Source organism: Sorex fumeus, unplaced genomic scaffold, assembly GCF_029834395.1.
Source record: "Sorex fumeus unplaced genomic scaffold, SorFum_2.1 ptg000007l, whole genome shotgun sequence".
Lineage (NCBI taxonomy): Eukaryota > Metazoa > Chordata > Mammalia > Eulipotyphla > Soricidae > Sorex > Sorex fumeus.
In genome coordinates, this window is record NW_026606064.1 from 38062788 (window position 1) to 38083056 (window position 20269).

The 20269-nt window shown below is 55.0% G+C and overlaps 1 protein-coding gene across 1 annotated transcript in view; it reads right to left on the bottom strand.

Annotated features, from left to right (window-relative positions):
* Window positions 1-8991: 8991 nt before the first annotated feature.
* The window catches only part of OTOG (otogelin), an 82771-nt gene continuing 71493 nt past the window's right edge, over window positions 8992-20269 (bottom strand). The window contains exons 46-54 of the mRNA XM_056106876.1: window positions 17569-17667; window positions 16308-16348; window positions 14772-14847; window positions 14478-14656; window positions 13710-13814; window positions 13409-13528; window positions 12106-12151; window positions 9276-9355; window positions 8992-9192 (exon numbers count right to left, since the gene is read on the bottom strand). Coding sequence (XP_055962851.1) covers window positions 8992-9192; window positions 9276-9355; window positions 12106-12151; window positions 13409-13528; window positions 13710-13814; window positions 14478-14656; window positions 14772-14847; window positions 16308-16348; window positions 17569-17667 — 947 coding nt within the window. The remainder of the gene's footprint in view (window positions 9193-9275; window positions 9356-12105; window positions 12152-13408; window positions 13529-13709; window positions 13815-14477; window positions 14657-14771; window positions 14848-16307; window positions 16349-17568; window positions 17668-20269) is intronic.

A 20269-nucleotide genomic window follows, 5' to 3' on the forward strand; every position in this document is an offset into this window, starting at 1 on the left:
GAGGCTCAGTAACTCACCAAGGTCACAGAGCTAGTGAAGAATCTGATCTGAATTGGAACCCAGGTAATCTATCTCTGCTATCCGCTATTTTGCCTTCCTTTGACTTGATTGGGTTTCCTTATATTTAGCCAGTTGACAAGACGAGTTTATATTCCATGGACAACTTATTTTCTGCATCTCCAATTTCCTTTGTCATTTCATCTGAATTTTTAAGGCATTTTGTGAATATTCATGTCATTATTTTTTTTTCTTTTTGAGAAAACTCTAGCCTGCACCATTTTTCATAGTAGAAACCACTTAAAGTCAAAATCTTCTTTAAGTTCAAGTTCTCAGGGGCTGGAGTGATAGCATAGTGGGTAGGGCATTTACCTTGAACATGGCCAACCCGAGTTCAATTCCCAGCATCCCATATGGTCTCCCGAGCACCGCCAGGAGTAATACCTGAGTGTAAAGCCAGAAGTAATCCCTGTGGGTCACTGGGTGTGACTCCTCCCCCAAAAATAAAAAAAAAAAAGTTAAAGTACTCTGTGGAATGACTGAGACAGTAGATCTTTCTAAGGGGGCCTCCTATATGTGCTATTGAACACAAGATTTTCATGATTTTCCCCCTGACGTTCCCACCCAGAGCCCCCCTACCCCGTGCAATCCCTGGAGTATAATATAAGACTCTGTCTTTGGAAACCCTCCATTTGTGGTGGAATTGGAGGTGAAGAGCAGAGATGTCTTTGAGAGCAGCCCCTTCCCTGCACCTCCCCAATCCCTCCCAGCCCCCCTTCCTCTTCAGACGGCCCCTCCTGCACATGCCGAGAGCAGGGGCCCAGGGGCACCTCTGCCAGGAGCCCGCTGATCTATGTTCCTGCCTGACACTCGGCAGCTGTCGCCGAGGCGTGGGCTGCAGGCGCTGTTCCCCAGGGCCGTGTGCAGGCTGCAGGTCGGGCTCCTTTCCCGCCTAATCCGAGGGGCGCTGGAGGTGGGGAGGGAGACAGCTGGGTGTAACTGATCTGCAAAGGAATGGAATGGCACAGGCCTCCCGTGCTGGGCTGGGCGTCTGCAGGCTGCTGGCCCAGCTGCTGAGCCTTTAACCCTTCCCTCTCTGCCTTCTCTCTCCCCTCTGTCCTGAGAGCGGATGCCACCCAGTTCAGCAGGACCCCCATAGGAACAGCCCTGATGGGAGCTGAGTGCCTTGCAGAGACCCTCATCTTGTGCTTATTACTATGGGAGAAGCTAAAGTAGGAGGAAGAGCCTTGGTCCTTTCCAGGGAGCTTTGCAGGTGAGAGTGAACTTGAGACTCCTAGAAAGACCAGTGGGTGGCTCAGACTGCAAGTGCCAGTGAGGTGGGAGCTCAGGAAAGACTCCCTGGAGGTGGCGGCAATGGAAGGAGCACTGAGGTTTGAGTCTTATGCTCCCTCTGCTATCGCTATGTCTAGGATCAGTTTCCCTCTTCCTGAAGAACGTGGCTTTTGAGATACAGGATGTGTAAACATCTACCCACAGCGGCAACTCAACTCATTCAACACTTCCCACCAGCTTTTCTCTGTAAACATCCACTCTCTGCCAGACCTCCTTTTAGCAATGGGGAAACTGAGGTCTGGAGGGTTCCATCGCGCAGCCCGTCAGCAGCAGAGCCTGGGCTGTAGAATCCAGGCTCACACACACATCCTGCCTCCTCATCCCCTCTAGCGATCCAATAAAGGATGGTCTGGCTCAGGGAGCACAGAGGCAGGATTGCACAGCTGATGGGGACCCAGCAAAGCAAAGGCATGGCCTGGAGCCCTGGAGGTCCTGCAGGTGACGGGCCTGGAACTGTCAGGACCTTGGCTCCTGCCCTGGGCAGGCTGGGCTGTGCTACCCTGGCCCGGCCTCACACATGGCCTCAGCTTCTGCAGTTGTTCCTCCTGTCCTCACCCATGATCTCACTCAGTGCCCATGTGCCAACCCGGGGTGCAGAAGCCCCCAGTCTGCCTCACAGCGGGCCTGAGGCTCACTCGGCGTTTGCCAACATCCTCTATCGCCAGACTAGAACACACACACACTCTCTCTCTCTCTTCTCTCTCTCTCTCTCTCTCTCTCTCTCTCTCTCTCTCTCTCTCTGGATCCTCTCTGGTTTCCAGGACCAGCTACCGGGCCTGCAATAGCTCTCTGTGATTTTCCCAGGGAGAGAAGGCAGCACGGGTGGGTGTGAGCCAGGGGCAAACAGGCACGGGGCAAGCTCTGACTTCTTCTTCCATGCTCAGGTCAGTCCCTCACTGCAGCTCTCGGAACCTTCACCCCTGCATGATGAATGAAACGTGGGTGAATCATGAATGAACAGTGACGTCAGGCCTTCATCCCCCTTCCCTGAGCTGAGAAGAGACATTGGCTTTCCTGGGGACACCCCAGATACCCAGACGAGCAGAACTTAGGGCCAGGGGGAATGGGGTGGCTCCAGTTCAAAGAGAAGTTTCTGGGGTCTGGGAGGAGGTGAGGCTCAAGGCAGGACTGCAGGCTAGGGCAGGGCAGGAAAGGCCACAGAGGCAGGACTGGACCCTGTTCTGGGTCCTGGGTCCTGGGATCCTCCTTAAATTGGAAGGCTCTCAGTTTGAGTTCAGTGTGGGGAAATGCAGTGGGAGGGAGACACATCGTTGTGGCGATGGGGAGTTGAGAACAAGTTTAGTGAGTGGCTCTGTACTGGGACTCAAGTTCACCTCGGGTACATGCAGTTACCCACCCAGTTCTCCGCCAGCCCGCCTCCGTGCAGACCCCCATCTCCAGGACCTCTGGGCCAAGGGCTGGGTGGGGGTGGCACTCCACAGAGACAGCTGTGCAGGCCTCCTGCCTGCTGTAGGGGATTAACTGGCACCACCACAGCGTGTCGGGGGGCACCTGGCTCCCCAGCTCTGCTTATGCCTCTTCCCTTTAACTTCTTGCTGCCCGAGTTTCTCCCTTTCGTGTTTAAAGGCATATCACACTCATTCTCCAGCTCCCAGTGTTTGAAGCTGCAGACACAGAAATAAAGATTAGCGTATGGCCAGCCAAACATAGGTGACTTTCTCCACCACTGTCCTTAGCTCAGACCAGTCACGGGTCCTCAGAGACCCCTTATCTCCTACCATAAAGCCCTCTCTGCAAAGATGGAGTCATAAAATTTGCTTATAAGTGGCTGGACATGAAGTATCATGCTGAGTGAAATGAGTCAGAAGGAGAGGGACAGATATAGAATGACTGCACTCATTTGTGGGATATAAAGTAACACAGTATGAGACTGACAACCCAGGACAGTAGAGACAAGGGCCACGGTTGGAAGTCTGCCTCATGAGCTGGGGGAGAAGGCAGTTGGGATAGAGAAGGGATCACTAAGTCAATGATGGTTGGAGGGATCGCTCTGGCTGGGAGATGTGTGCTGAAAATAGACTTAGGACCAAACATGATGACCTCTCAGTATCTGTATTGCCATAATGCCCCAAGCAGAGAGAGAAAGTAAATAGGAAAATACTTGCCATAGAGGCGGGGGGGGGGGGGGGATGACGGGAGGGAAGCTGGGGACATTGGTAGTGGGAAATGTGCACTGGTGGAGGGATGGGTGTTCGATCACTGTATGACTGAAACTCAATCATGAAAGCTTTGTAACTGTAATCAAAACAACAACAACAAAAAAAACACTGTCCTCCCGTTGTTCATCAATTTGCTCGAGCATGCCCAGTAACGTCTCCATTGTGAGACTTGTTGTTACTGTTTTTGGCATATCGAATACGTCACAGGTAGCTTGCCAGGCTTTGCCGTGCAGGTGAGATACTCTTGGTAGCTTGCCGAGCTCTCCGAGAGGGGCAGAGGAATCGAACCCGGCTCAGCCAGGTTGGCTGCGTGCAAGGCAAATGCCCTACCACTGTGCTATGGTGATTTTAATAATAATAATAATAATAGTAATAATAGTAATAATAATAATCCCTCTCTCCACTGACTTCTCCCAGGGCACATGACCAAGTTGCTGCCTATTCTGAGCAGAGCCCACATATAAGCCTTCCCTGTGTTGCGTGCTCTTTCTTCTGTTCCTGTTCATGGAATTTGAGTTGTTGGCGGCGTCATCTCCTCTTCCTGACCTTGCTCTGGCCTGACTATGAACATGAACTGGGAAGATGCGGTCCACCCGTGCCCTCATCCTGAGCACTTCTGCCCGTGCATGCAGCAGAACTACATTTCCCAGCTGTCCTTGCAGCTAGGGGTGCTCATAGAGGCTCTGGACCAGTGGACTGGAGTAAATTTAAGTCTTATTGCAGGGCTTCCCCTTAACCCCAGTGAGTGTTCCAGGCAGCCTAGTGCCTGGGTCCTCAGAAAGCAGATGCGGAAGACACTAGACCCTCAAGATGGAATGGGCAGGCTCCTCAATACACCTGCTTGGGTCTGATTTTTAGAAGGGAGAAAAGAAACCTCCAACGTTTTTGAGTCACAGAAAATATCACTTACTAGGCATAAAAATATAAATGCAAAATGACCTGGAGTGATAGTCCGCGGCTGACCCCGGGTTCGATCCTTGGCATCCCTTATGGTTCCCTGAGCCACTGGGAGTGATCTCTTGAGCACAGTGCCAGTTCTAACCACTGAGCACTGCCCGGCGTGCCCCCAAAACAAAAACAAAAATATATCAATGCAAGAGCTTGATCACCTTCCTCCTCTTTCTCCCCAAGAGGGACAAACCAGGAAAGAAGAGAAAGTGAGACCTGGTCGGAAAGGGGAAACTGCCAGACATCCCAGGGCAGCCCTTGGAAAGGGGTGAAGATGCTCGGGCTTGGGTCCAGGCTTGACTGCCACCTGCCTCTTTTCTCCAATAGCCATGACAAGTACGTGAGCTTCCAAGGCCTGGAGAAATGAACGCAAAGGCAGGGTGCCCTGTGGGCAAGCAGACAGGGAGGGGCCAGGCAGTCATGGGAACGGCGAGGAAAGGGTTAAGGGGCCCAGGAGCAGGATTGGCTCTGCCTGGCAGCAAAATCAGCATGTCGCCTCCAATTTGCTCTGGCCTGACCTTGAACGTGAATCACTCCATCACAATGTCCTTATTGATTTCCACAGGAAGAGATTAAGCCCAGAAAATCAGGGCGGGAACTTGAGCCTCAAGCACGGAAAATGGGATGGTTCTGGGGCTCAGAACCCCTTATGTTTGCAAAGCTGACACGGGGGAGCCCCAGCCATGGACTGTGGTTCCTCAGGGGCTTTCAGGTGGTTGCATGTCTGGAGGCCTGCTCCTGTCCCCTTCTAGTGTGCTGTGTGGTCTCTGGAGTGTTCCCAAGCTCTGTCAGACACAGAGAGGAGGGAGGAAGCAGACAGGCGACTGGACAGATGCCACAGAGTGCCCGGAGTCAGCTGTGGGGGGTCACCTCATATTCCTTCTGAGGGGAGGCCACACCTGGCGGTGTGTGTGGGGAGGGGGGCACTCTCAACTCAGTGTCAGGGTCCAGCCTCCACCACTGCATGCAAAGCATGAGTTCTAGCCTGTTGAGCTCTCAGGCCTAACTTCACACTTTTTTTTCCCCTTTGGTAGGGGAGGAGGCAGGGTTTGAGCCACACCTTGCTCCTGTGCTCAGAGATCCCTCCTGGCAGTGCTCAGGGACCATATGGGATGCTGGGGATCGAACCTGACTCAGCTGCCTGTAAGGCCAGTGCTCTACCCATTGCACTATCTCTCTGGCCCTCAGTCTCACACTTTTGGACATAGCAGCAGCTCTTAGGACTCCTATCACCAAATGTGTTCCAGGACCAATGTTGCTCCTGAGGGGGCCCTCCTCAGTCCTGATTTCTTTCAAGGGAATGGGATTGATGAAGCTATGTTTGCATGCATGGTGGGTGTGTGTGTGTGTGTGTTTGTGTGTGTGTGTGTGCGCGCACACGTGCCCACAGTGGCCTGAAAAGGAAGACACAGGAGGTTGGCTCTCAGGCCAGACTGGAGGATCTAGGGAGTGTGAATGTGAGGTCAGGAGCATGATCCACAAGGCTCTGGTGGTCTGTGACTCTGGTGGGATGGAACAGACCACCTGAGGCACACCAGGAGGCATGAGGAGTCCAGCCAAGAAGGCTGGTCACCAGCAACTGAGAGAAGGTGGGGCCAGGCATTGGTAAGCCTGGGGTCACCCATCCAAACTGCAGAAAGGTTTTCTGGCCTGTATCTCTGCCTCTTTCCTCAACAGCTGAGTGGGAGGGCTCAGTGCCCAAGTTGCCTGCTTGCGCCTGGGTGGAAATGTCTGGGCATGGCAGTGGGTGAGAGGAACAGCTGGGATCTTTGGGGCTTCAGCAATGACCGAAGAGCCACTGTATGGTTCATCGAAATATCCCTCGTGCCTATGATTCTCATAACCAACTATAGAAAACAAAGTATTTCACAATGCCTTTTCAGCAATTCTGATTGTTGGGGGGAGAAATTGTTGGGGGGAACAATAATGGTACATCTTTTGTCGAAATAATGAATGTAATCAATGTAGAGAAGAGTTAAGTAGAAATCATCTGCCCCACAGGCATTGGGAGGGGTGGGAGTGGGGTATATTGGGGTTCTTGGTGGTGAAAAATGAGTACTGGTGAAGGGAAAGTTGTTTGATCATTGTATGACTGAGACTTAAACCTGAAAGCTTTGTAACTTTTCCCACAGTTATTCAATAGACAAATATAAGAAAAATAAATAAATAAAATCATGAAAAAAAAAGTAAGGTGGAGTTCATGCCCAATTCAATCAGCTAATCAGTGGCTGAATAAATAGCAGTACTCTTATATTAAAAAAAAAAAAAGAAGTATCTCTCGTGCCATAGAATCAGGAATTTAAACTACCTCTCCTTACTGATATGTCTAAGATCAAGTCCTCTTGAGCCCAGGATCTGAAACTGTCTCTGGATGCTATTGGTGTGTGACTCAGAGAGTGTGTGATGGCTAAAGAATCTGCTGAGTGCAGCCCTTGGTCATCAGCAGTGATAAGTCAATGCGGAAACCATGCCCACCCTAGCTCGAGCTGTAGCGATGGCAAAATCTACAAATATGAATTTCAGGCTATAAATGTCCTTCTAGTTGCCACCTTACCTGCATCTCACAAGTTAGTCTGCCCATTTCACAAGTGGGCAGACAAAATCTTACTGGATCATTCCTCTGATAACTCTGATCTTCTTCAAAATAAAAGTGTGCGGCTTAAAAAAAGCTGTCAAGCTCCCTTTTCATTAACAACAGTCCTAGGGTTCATGCTCATAAGATGTACCAAGGGGGAAGGCCCTTAAAGAAATTCCTAAGCAACAGCTTCAGAGGGCTGCAGCATCCTCAGACCACTCATTAGGGCAAAGCTCTTGCACCCTAAGCACTGACTCAAGCCCTAGGGGTGACCTCCTCTTATTGGTGGGCACCTCTGGAGGTCTCTTCTCTATGCCAACTCATGTAGGGCAACCCAGGGAATCACCCTTCCACTGACCCTTGAATTTGCCTATGTGCTTTTTAAGTGGTAGAGATTAAACCCAGGGCTTCATGTATAAGGAAGGACAAAACATAGAGAGACCAGTATTTATATATCCTACTCCCAGAGCCGATCCCACCCAAATTCTCAGCAGTATCTGTCCTGACCCCCTCCCCGCCCAAGGCTGGACCATTCCTCAGGCCCCTCACTGGAACACCAGCTTCCAAGGTCTCTTCTCCTCACTCCTTGCCCTGGAAGCCATTCTCCTCCACCAGACACCACTGAAGACCTGCTCTGAGTGGGGCACAGTACCAGGCAGGGGCGGGGCAGAAGTTGGGCTGACCTCAAGGACTATAAAATCAAGTCACTTCTTCCCAATGAAATGCCTTGAGATACAGATACGAGCAAGTCTGAGCCCCTTAGAAAAGCTCAGAGGCCTGGTGCTTCCTGGTTTATTGGATGCATGAACAGAAGGCAGAGAGACACACCACAAGGCAGCAGGCACAGCAGGGACCTTGGCCCAGGGGGCAAGATGCACATCTCTAGTCAAACAGGAGAGCAGAGGGTGCAGAGATCTGCAGAGTGGGGTCAGAAGGGGGGTCCCTGCCTGGTTTTTGGAAGGTTCAGACAAAGATGTCTAGTCTCCGAGTCTCAGAGCTGCAGAGGCCTAGGACATGCGTTCTCTGTGGACAGACTCTCTTGCTTGTGTGCCATAAATAGGGGTCCAGGTATGGCCTGACCCTCCTACAGCCCCCCACCCCCAGCATATTCCCCACTCCAGAGACCATCTCTGGCACATTCCTGGAGTAAACACCCACAGCCAGGCCAGGTTGAAGGGGGACCTTAAACAACCCAGGGTGCTGAGGGGTGCCCCACCTCATGTGAATCAGCTCCTCTGCCAGGAAGGTTGGCTTTGGGGGTCGGGAAAGGGGGGTAGGGGCAGGCAGGCATGGAGCAGGCATGGGCCGAACCTCCTAACACCCTTCCTGGACGACAATTTCAAAAAGGGAATAGCCGGGCAACCATGAGGACATGACGTTCACCAAGCCCCTCCTCAGCCTCTGGATGGACCTGACCGTACTCAGAGTGGGCACTGAGAGGACCTGTGTGGGAGACACGCCTCTCAGATTTGGGGAGGTCTTTCCACAGCCAGACTCGGGTCTGCATGCTGCTCGAGAACCTCCTCCCTTTCTTTCTGTTGTCTGGTTCTGCTCTGGCCGGAGAGAAGGGCCGCCTGCTGGCTCTGAACTTAGCTTTGGGGTGCCCCGGGATGGCTCCTCAGGAAAGCCCCCAGAGTGATGGTCACTGCACTGGATGGCCCCGTCCATTCCAGACTCCAAGACAGAGCCGAGTCCCCGAGGTCCTCCTCAGTGGTGGCATTTTCCCCATGCTTGGAGGAGGGGTGTGCTGGGGGGTAGGGGTAGGGGTAGGGGGGATATGCCCGGCTCTCTGTGTGCGTCCTCCATGTGCTATGCTCAGCATGTCCCCACTCCCCCACACCTTTCATGGCCCCTCTCCTGCACAGGCAGGGCGGGCCAGCTGCAAGTGGCGGAAAGCAGGGGTGGCAGAGACAGCACCTTAGCCCTGGGCCCTGGGCCTCAGGACCACTGGCAGGCGCAGTCGGTGGGCTCCTGCACCGTGTAGGGCACCCACGTGGCGTTGGTGGCGCAGAAGAGCTGCACGGCCCGTCGCTGCAGTCCCACCTCGCGGCAGCACTTGCAGAAGCGGGCGTAGCTGTTGATGTTGTAGTTGTAGATGCTGGCGGATGGGCACCTCCCGTCACAGGACACCAGGTTCACCTGGAGGCGGCAGGCCCCTGGTGAGCCTCTGCCTTCCCACCCCCACCCAAGCCCCCCTCCACCACTATCTCCCGGGCACCCACGGGAGTGTTGCTCCTGCAGTCATTCTTGCGGATGGTCATGCGGATGGTCACCTTCTTGCAAGAGCGTCCGTCCTCTTTGCCTGGGAGGGGACAGAAAGGTGAGGGCTGGCAGCTGAGTGGGGCCCCCTGGGGGTTGGGGGTGGGGGTGGGGGATCCGGATGGTGCTGTTAGTGCCATGCTGGGCAGCCGCTAACCAGCATTAGTGCCCCAGCCCCGGAAGGAGGTGGGGGAGAGAGACAGGGCTGCCGAGGATGGCGTGGGGGGCCCTGGGCTAGGCTGGAGGAGGACCTTGGGACACGGCAGCTTCCTCTCCCCTCCAGCCCTGAGGTTTATCTATCTCTGGCCCTGGGTGTCTGCCCCGCCTGAGCTGCAGCTCCCTGCCCTGAGACAGCCCCAGTGCTGAGGTTCTGTGCTGATCTTTTTGTTGTTGTTGTTGTTGTTGCTTTTTGGATCACACCCAGCAATGCACAGGGGTTACTCCTGGCTCTGCACTCAGGAGTTACTCCTGGCAGTGCACAAGAAACCATATGGGATGCTGGGAATCGAACCCAGGTCGACCACGTGCAAGGCAAACGCCCTACCCGCTGTGCTATTGCTTACCGGAAGCCTAGCCCAGAGCACCTGGCTTCCTCCCAGGGATCCAAACCCAGCAGGGACCCTGGGTGGGTTCCCACCTCACCGAGACAGGCCTGCTGTGCTGTGCCCAGGCCACCCTCCTACAGCACCCACAGGGGTGCTCAGTCACCCCCTCACTCCTGTTTGTTTGCTCCAACATCTCACTTGGACCTTTCCTGATGCACCCCCAGAAATGGCAGCTCCTTTCTTCCACCCAGGCCACCCCCACCCCTACCCCCAATTTTATTCTCTCTCTGCTCCTTCCCTGAGCAGGTAGGAGCCCCTCCCTCCCATCACCTGACCCGACCCTCTGCACTGTTCATTTTTTTCTTTTTTGAGTCACACCTGGCAATGCACAGGGATTCCTCCTGGCTCTGCACTCAGGAATTGCTCCTTGCAGTGTTTGGGGGACCATATGGAATGCCAAGAATTGAACCTGAGTCGGCCGCGTGCAAGGTAAATGCCCTCCCCGCTGTGCTATCGCTCCAGCCCCTGCACTGTTCATTCTTGCCTTGTTCCAGACACCTCAATATGGATTGTAATTACATAATTATGAACCTATAATGATAAATTACTCATTCTTTCCCATCTCGGGGCCACTCCCAGTGGTACTTGGCCCTCTGGTGCCTGGGGTGGGGGGTGTACCAGAGCCATACCCAGTGACGCTGGGGGTGGGGTGGGGGATCATGTGGGACTTTGGATCACACCTGGGGCTGATCCAGGCCAGGAATGTGCCCTTATGCTTGAACTATGTCCCCCCGATCCTGTGTTCTTTTCCTTTATTTTGGGGGGACCACATCTGGTAGTATTCAGGGCTTACTTCCGGCTCTGTGCTCAGGGATCATTTCTGGCAGTGCTCGGGGCACCCCATATGGTGCTGGGGATCGAACCTGGGTCAGCTGCGTGTGGGGCAAAGACCCGTCCCGCTATACCGTCTCCCCCACCCTGTATCTTTATCTTAGTGCTCCCACCCCTGCTGCAAACACAGCCACACCGCCCTGCTGGTGAGGGCCATTCCCATGAGCAGGTCGGCCCCAGGAGGATCCAGGGAGGGCCGGCGCATCAGTAGGGCTCAGCCAATACTGATGAGAGGCATGCCACGCTCTGCAGCCCAGGGAGCAGCTGGAAATGGCTTCCAGCCCTTCCTTCCGGCCGCTAGTTTTCCACCCGGGTAGAGAGTTTCCCCCACTCTGACGGAGACTCCGGCCCAGGGGAGGTTTGTCCTGCTCTGCTCTGAGGAGGAAGGAGAACCCCAGGCTGACCCTGGTCCTCTGGGTCCTGAACTGAAGCTGGCTGAATGCCCAAGGAGGAGCAAAGCAGTGGCAGCAGGGGGCATGGGTGGGTGCCAGGAAAGCAGTCAGAGCCGAAGCATACCCATGCAAGCCCGGGGGGTCATGGCTCGCCGGCCAGCATGCGAGCAGGGGCGCCCAATGACCAGGCGCAGGGAGCAGGGCCACTGTCCGCCCCACCCCACCCCGCGCCAGGGCCGCCTAGCAGAAGGGACACTGCTGGCAAGAAGAGCAACGCAGCCGCCCCTCTCCGGTCCCCTGGGCATCCGGGGGGTGTACCTGGGCGGCAGTGGACACTAACCCGTGGAGGAGAGGCGGGGCTAACGGGGACCACAGGAAACAGGGTCCCCGGGGAACCTGGGGAGAGGGACACGGGCTGCAGGTCACAGGGGCACACACATGGCATTCTGGGAGCATGTGCTGTGGGTCGGGGGTAAGCCCGGGTGGGGGGGCACTGAGACCGGCTTCCTGGCAGGGAGTGATGGGGAGGAACTGAGTCCCCAATCCTAGAGGCCTCCATTGAAGGTGCCCAGGATGGGGAAGTACGGGGGGTCCTATTGTCGGGCTGGTGGGCAGTGGGGAGGTCGTGGGACACAGAGATCTCATTTCCTTCTGCAGAGACCATGTGGGTCTGAGCCTCCCAGAGAGGCCCTTCATGACTAGGGCTCCTGACCTCAGGGAGGTCATGGGAGATGGCGGTAGAGGGCACTGGCAGGGGTAGGAGGAGAAGATAGAGAGTCTGGTGGGGCCCAGACTCAGCCCCTATGAGGGTCTGTGTTGGGACAGACCATGGTCCCGTCCACCTCCACATCCGTGCCGTGGAATGATCCCCACGAGCCACCAGCAGAGGTGCTGGCCACAGCAGAGAACCTCAGCCTCTGAGTGGCTCCTGCAGCCCTGGACACTGCCTCCACAGGCTCACTCACATGTCCTGCAGCATCCCTCCAGGGAAGGCACCACCGAGCCCCCAACCTGAAGGGAAAGGCGGGGGGTGTGTTGGAGCCAAGACACCAGCAAGAAACACAAAGAACCCACAGCTCTGGAGTGCCCAACCCCTGCTGCCCGGCAGGCTCTGGCCTGAGGGAGGAGGGCCCTGTCTGAGGGAGGAGGGCATGGAGAGCACCCAGAGTGGGGTCTGACATTCAGGGTCTCTGTCTTCCCGGTGGCAGCTCCTCTCCTCCACGCCCCCCCTCCCCGCCTCGTGCCTCACCACCCAGAGGGTCAGGGAAGTGCTGGGGTGCTCTCCTTGGGTCAGTGCCCTTTGTCAATCTCTGAAAAGGAGGCGACCGTCCCTTGGAGTACTCTCCTCTGATGTGGGGTGGGAGGTGGGTCAACTCTGTAAGTGCTGGGGGGCTGAGTGTGGCTTCAGCACCTGTGTGATTCATGATTTTATGTCCTGTGCGCACGTGCAGGGATGGTGGCTGGGTGTGTGGTTGCCTTTGTTTCTCGGGAAGATATGTCTCCTGTTTATTTGGGGGCCATCCCCAGTGTTTCTGGGAGTGGAGAGGTGTGGGGGGTGTGGGGAGTGGGGCTACTCCTGGCTCTGACCAGAAGTTGCTCCTACTGGTGCTCCAGGGACCATGTGGCATTGGGAATCGAACCCAAGACCTCACTCATGCATGAAGAATGCTCTACCACTGGGCCACGTCCCCAGCCCTATTAAGGGGGTTTCCTCTGTTCCAGTGCCAAGGATGGAGCTCAGGTCTCCTGCAGGCAGGGCCAATGGTCTAGAACTGAGACACACACACCCCAGCCCCAACACTAAGAATCTCCTTAAATGGCCCAAATTAAAGTCGGGAACCTTAATTCAACAATGAGCCCATGCCATGGGGAGCAGGGGGCGGGGAGCCTAGAGCCCAAGGTGTGCCCATGCGCCCATGCCGGTGTGGATTTATGAGCCAGCCCTGCACTGAGCATGCGTAATGTGTGTGCACCAGAGAGCCTTGATGAGTGGCAAGTGTGAGTGAGTGTGTGTGTGTGTGTGTGTGTGTGTGTGTGTGTGTGTGTGTAGAGGGTGGGAAGGGAGTTAACTGGAGCGTGTGAAGGTGAGTGACGGCCTGTGTGTGTGTGGGGGGGGTGCGAGCCTGGGTCATGTGACTGTGCATGTCGGAGAAGGGGGGGGGCGTGAGATGTGGTATGGAGTTGGTGACATGTCCACACTCCTACACCCAGGACCATCCCTTCGCTCCCTCTTCCCCCAGCCAGAGGGCAGGAGTCTCTGACACCGACCTTGGCACACTCGGTCTCGTTGAGCGGGGGGCAGCTGATGGGTGAGCGGACCAGCACGGCGCCCAAGGGGGTGCTGCTGCAGTGGTGCCGGGCACATTCTGCGACCCAGGATGCCCCAGGCTGGAGGACACAGGGGGACACACAGGCTGGAGGGGGCTGGGGGTGGGGGGTTGGACCACACCTCCCAGGACAGGTGTCCCCCCAGGAGCTGGTCCAGCAGATGCTGTTGGCAGCTGGGCTTTGGGCCTGGGTTCTGAGGACCACCACCACCTCCCGCCCCACCACCCAGCCCAGAGCATACCAGGAACAGGGAGGTGGTGCCATTGGGGAAGGTGAAGAGGCAGGACACGTTCCTGCAGGCACCGCAGCAGGCCGCCAGGTCCCGAGGGTGCTCATACTCCTGGTTCTGTAGGCAGCGGCCAAGGGCTGGGCCTCAGTCTCGGGGGGGGGGGGGGTCCCTGCCCTGCCTCTCTGCAGCCCACACCTCAGTCCCAGGAGGACCCCTGCAGCTGCTCAGAAAGGAACCCCCAGCCCGCTCCCTCCATGCAGCTCCCAACCCCCAGCCCTGCAAGTATCCCCAGCCCATTCCCCCTCCACCCTACCCCCACCCCAGAGAAGCTCCAGCCTGCTTTGGGTTCAGACAGGCTTCAGCTGGCCACCCCACTTCCGGCGGGGCTTTGGAACAATGAATAGAACATTTCAGACCTCGGCTTTGCCATCTGAGAAATGGGAATAACTCCACCCTCCTTGAGTGCACTCAGCTGAGGCCACTCAGCTGAGTGCAGAGCCAGGTACTGGGCCCTGTGACAAGCTCCACAGCAGACAGTGACACAAACCCACAAGCTGGGAAGGTGCCAGGTATTTCTGAGCCCCCCTGTGCCAGGCGTCCAGCCGGTCGGAGCCCCCTAATTGTCCGAGGTTGGCCCACTCTCAACAGTTCCTACACCACAGGAGGACATGGGGGTCCTGATGCACGCTCTCTGGACTTGTCTAGAAAGACTGAAGGGACAGGATGGTGGGGTGGGGAGGGTCAGCTTGACTAGCCCATCCCTGTCTCCACGCCCCCTACCGCCTCACAGCGGACGTCACAGAGCACGGAGGTGGCATTGATCTGGTAAAAGCCGCTCAGAGGGTCCAGCAGGTCGGTGCAGCGGGAGGTGTGGCACACGCCATCGGCCGAGAGCTCCACCACCGTCTGGCCCGGCTGCATCACGCCCAGCTCCCGGCTCAGACACACCGGGGCCTTCACTGGTGGGCGAGCACGTGGCGGCGGTCACCCGGGTTGGCTGCTGCCCACGTGCGCTGCCCACCCCATGGCCTGCCGCCCTCCGCCTCGTGCGCGCACGTGCACGCGCTCACTCACCACACTCGTACTTGGCACAGCCGCACACATTCTCCGCACTGTGCAGGAACGCCTCGTCCAGCTGCGACTTCTCCCACTGCAGGAGGGCGGAGGGGTGAGCGAGCCAGCAGCGGACATCCGGCCTCTTTACAGGAAGGGGCTGGTGCTCTGGGAGGGGGAATCCTTGGCACCCTCCTGTGTGTGGTAACTCCCCCACCCCTCCAAAAAAAAATCTGTGGCTATCCCAAGGTCTAAGCTCTCCTTCCGTTCTGCACACCTGCTGGTTCCATCAGCAAGGGACCCTCGTGTCTGCTGACCCTGAACCTCACACCACGAGACCCCTCTTAATCAGTTGGAGGGGGAAGAGGAGGGGTGAGAAAGAGGGCAAAATGAGAGGACATCAAGTCCAGAAAACAGCAAGCAATCAATCAATCACTTTAAATGCGAGGTCATGATTTTTAAAGGGTTTCCACTGTCCCCCAGGGACCCTGTAGCTGGCTGTAGTAAGTGCCACTTCCATTCCTGCCTGCTGACTGACCCGCTTCTTCCCCGGTCAGTCGCCTTGTTGGTGAAACTGAGACAGCCAAAGCGGCAGCTCCTTTGGGTGGCTGTGACAGTGAGGGTGAGAAGCGACAGGATTTCTGGGGGGGTTCCCACCCAACTAGCAATGGAGATCTGTTCTGGCCTGAGTGTCGTCTTCATCATGGACCTCTACCACCCTGGGCCAAATGCGGAAGCACTCGGGGAGCTGGAGCAATAGCACAGCGGGTATGGCGTTTGCCTTGCACGCGGCCAACCTGGGTTCAGTTCTCAGCATCCCATACGGTCCCCCAAGCACTGCCAAGAGTGATTCCTGAGTGCAGAGCCAGGAGTAACTCCTGAGCATCTCTGGGTATGATCCCAAAAGCAAAAAAAAAAAAAAAAAAAAAAAAAAACCCAAACAAACAACAACAACAACAAAAAACGCAGAAGCACTCAGGCGCTGTGCTGAGGACCGTGCAGGCGAGGATACAACCCGGGGCTCCCACAGGCAGGGCATGCACTGCCGCCTTGTAAGGCATCTCCCAGGCCGCCCATCCTGCCTCTTCATCCTCCTGGCTAGAAGCACCATTATGCCCGCTTTCCCAAGGGAGACCCAGTGCCCACCCAGCAGTGCTTGGGGCAAGGATGCTAAAGTAGAGTTTGAGGTGTTTTGCCTGACAGGGCGGGTACAGGGTCTCCAAAGAAAGAAGAGATAAAGGTAAAGGTAAAGGCCCTCCCGTTGATCGTCGATTTGCTCGAGCGGGCCCAGTAACGTCTCCATTGGAGACTTTGTTGTTACTGTGTTTGGCATATCGAATACTCTCGGTAGCTTGCCGGGCTCTCCGAGAGGGGCGGAGGAATCGAACTCGGGTCGGCCATGTTGGCTGCTTGTAAGGCTAAAGTAGAGTTTGAGGTGTTTTGCCTGACAGGGCGGGTACAGGGTCTCCAAAGAAAGAAGAGATAAGAAAGGAAAAAAGGAGGGGGCAGGCCAGAGAGGGTGTGTGTGGGGGAGGGGGCAGGGGGGTATATCCATACCAAGTGGCACCGGGGAACTGGGATTGTGTCACAGTCACATTCTGAAAATAAATGAATAAATAAATAAATAAATAAATAAATAAAACAGGAAGGGCCAGTACCCATTTCACCAGCAGTGTCCAGGTGGAAGTGCCCCAGGGTCCCTAAGCATCTCCCAGCAGGCAGAACCTCCATCCTGCAGGGGGATCCTACCCCACGGGGCAGCTGGGGCAGTGGTGGGTGTGGCCCCTGAGCTCCATAGCAGGAGGCAGACCTGACCCAGCATCGAGCAGGTTGCTGTGCAGTCACCTGTGCAACATCTAGAATATTCTAGAACAGGCCAAAGGCCTTTTCCAAATCCGCATTCCAGCACACCCCACGTTACTGCTCCAAGCCAGGAACCAGAGCAGCTCCAGTTCTCAGACCCCCCCCCCCCGAGGCACCCCTTCCCTCCCCTCCCCCATTCCCCCTTCTCTGCTGCTCTGGCTGTAGGGTGAGAGGGGTGAGCTCAGGGTCAGAGGGGCCACACGAACGGAAATCCCTGCCCCCTCACTCCTGAACCTGAACACCTGCAGTGCCTGCTCCAGGCCTTGCTGCTTTACTCGGCTTCAAGGGAGCAACGCCTGAAGGAAAAGATTCTCATCCTGGCTCACAGGATGCTTGTACTCAGGGGCCCCAAAAACGACAAATCAGGCCTGGGTTTATTTAGCTGCTAAATAGTTGCTAAACTCTCAGGGCTGGACGATAGCACAGCGGGTAGGGCAGTTGCTTTCATGTGGTCGACCTGGGTTTGATTCCCAGCATTCCATATGGTTCCCTGAGCACTGCTAGGAGTAATTGCTGAATGCAGAGCCAGGAGTAACCCCTGTGCATGGCTGGGTGTGACCCAAAAAGCAAAAAACTAAAACAAAAGTTGCTAAACTCTTTCTAAACAACATTTTAACCTAAAGCCCACTGGTGCTCATGACTGATTGAGGATACCCTCACATACACACCACAAGCTAACCCTTACTGCTCCCCAAAAGGTTTATAGGTGAATTTTAAACAAAAACTGGCTTTACGGGTCACACTGTTGTGGTATAGACACTCAAAGATGTGAAAGTGCCTTCTGGAACTTGCTCTACCCTGCATTTTATCCCAGGAAGGAGTGTCCGTGGGTGCAGGATGGAGGAAGAACAGAGCCAAGTGAACAAGGCCAGGGCCTGGGTCCATGCCAAGCGGGCCTGAATCTTGGCCTTTGCGTGGAAGGGGGTGAGGTGGGCATCCTTGAGGGGAGACTTACCACAGGACTTGTAGGGGCAGCAGCGGTCTGGGCTCCACACCTCCACCAGGGCAGTGCCCATGCCACAGTCCACTTGGGGGCAGCGGAAGTTCTCACACACTGTGGGGGAGGGGGCCAGCCTCAGTCATGCAACAGCAAGGCGCTTGCTTCAAAACACAACAATATGGGCTGAGGAGGGAGAATCTCCTCCAGCCTCCTTGGGACTCCCACAGGGTCCAGAGTTGGGGTCCACTGGGCCCCCGAAGTGACCCATGGAAGGAGATCCAGTCAGTACACTGGGCCTTCTTCACCAACTGGTCAGCTGGGTTTGGAGACCAGCAAGGTGCAAGGTTCGTTGAAAAGCACTTCTCTCTAGAGCTGCTTCCACCAGCTGGAGACCCCCTGAGCCCCTCGGGGAGACTGCCCTGCCCTGGCCTCTTCCCTCTTCCAGTCCCTCATGCTTCCTGCCCCTCTTTGCTTGGGGCTCTTTGGCAATTCTCATCTGCAGAATTCTCTCTCACCCTGGCTGAGGGTGTCCCAGAGCACGACTTTCTGGTGAGGACAAGAGAGTAGAGGCCCAAAGGGAAAGATTGGGAGATGTGTTTGGTTGTTTTATTGATTTACAAAAGTATGTTGGTCTGGGTAAGGATTACAAATGGGCGTTTTCCAAAATTCTGAGGTGGAAGGGAAGGAGGGCAATTGAATTCTGTCCAAGTCATGGGAGACTTTGGGGTAGAAAGAAGAAAAATGGAAGAGGGTGGGGCCTAATCCAGGACCATTATTGACATCAGCTTTGGTGGCTCCACCAGCTAGAACATATCTCCCGAGGTGCCAGGTGAGGAAACTCTATAAGAGTTTAGTATAGAATCAAAAATTGTGTGACTAGGGGATGGAGAGTATACCATGGGTAGAGCATTTGCTTTGCATATGGCCAACCCAGGTTCATTCCCTGGTGCCACACCTGGTCCCCTGAGCACCACTAGGTGATTTGAGGCTGAGAGATTATACAGAGGTTAAGGACTTGGGCTGGAAGCACATAGAAACTTTCCCCAACAACTGCCAGGAGTGATCCATCCCTGAGCACAGAGCCAGGAGTGATCCCTGTGTCCTACCAGGTGTGGTCCAATCTCCTCCTACCCCCACTACCAAACCAAACAAATTGCGGCACTTGAACCCACCAATTCTTAGGACAGAGGAGCAAAAACCCTCAGAGGAAACAATGAGATGAGCCCAGAAGTGGGGCTTTCTACAAGACCACAGCCCAGACACCAACAATTCTGTGTCCTCTAGAAAAAGGGACCTGTGCTAGACTAGCAGCTCTTTCAGGCAGATGTTAACATGCGGTTCTGGATCAGATCCTGCATTAGGGGCACCAGGAGAATCAGGAACTGGCAACTGGCAAACGCATCAGCATGCACAAGTGAAAGATGCTATTTTCAGAGATGCTTAAAATGAGCATGACCGGTGGGACCTTTGGGTGAAACACATTCACCAAAAGGCAGAGAGCACAGCAGGAGGGCAGCGTGCTGAAGTGCTGAGAGTAGGCTCTCGGCAGGTAGGAAGGGAGTGTTTCATTTTCTCACATTTCCTATGAGAATGAATCGTGCTTTTAGTGCTCAAGGCATCAGGAAGACACGATGGGGCAAAGGTGAGAAGCTAATGGCCCCATGACCCATCCCTGACCATGAACACCTACCATGAAGCTAATGACAATTAGGTCCTTTGATATCTTGTCACTAATCTTCCACCAGGCCCCCTTAAGCCACATATGTTGGTGGGCACCATTAAAGTAAGAGGAGTCTGGGATAGGAGGGCTGCTGCCATGCCCCAGGCCACACTGCTAGTTAGTGGCACCCATGGACCCAGAGCCATGACTGACCAGGGCCACCCTCCATCCTTATGCCCAGCAGGTCTCCCAGAAACACGAGGAATCTGAGGCCAAAGGTCGAGCCAGGCCACAGGAGGAGGGTACTGACCCTCTGCTCAGACCAGTTTTGTAAGTATAACGGCAACCTGATGTGGCCTTTCTTGGGGAAAAAAAAAAAGCAGAAAGACTTCTCAAAGCATCAACACTCGGGTTCCCATGCGCCCCATTGGTCCCTACCTCTGGCAGCTCTCCCAAGGGTGCAAAAGCACAAACTCAAAAAGATATAGGCCTCCAAGTCATGGAGTAAAATTCCTGGTACAAATCTCGGCCATTCTTGGGTGTTAGTTTCCGATTTTGTTACTTTATGCTCCCCAGATGAATGCAATCTTTCTATGTCTGTCCCTCTCTTTCTGAGTCATTAGTCAGCAACTGTACCTCATGATGTCTCACTATTAAAATTTTTTTAATTAAAAAAAAGAAAAAATCAATATTAAAGAACAAAAAGATGAACACTAAAAAAAAAAAAAAGATATAGGCACCCTGGGTCACTGCAGCACAGTGTGTGACAGGTGGAAGCAGGAAGCGATGGATCAAGAAGGCGGCCCAGATGCACAACAGGATGCTCTGGACTCTAGAGAAGAGGAACTCCCGAGTCTGAAGCGGGAGGACAGCCAGAAGGGCATTTGCTTTTATGCAGCTGATCTGGGTTTCATCCCTGGCACCTCAAGCCCGGAGCCCTGTCATGAGTGATCCCTGAGCACAGAGCCAGGAGTAACCCCTGAGCACCACAATATGGTCCCCAAATAAACAAACAAACAAAAAGATAAAAACAAGACGAAGAGTCTTGCCTTTTAC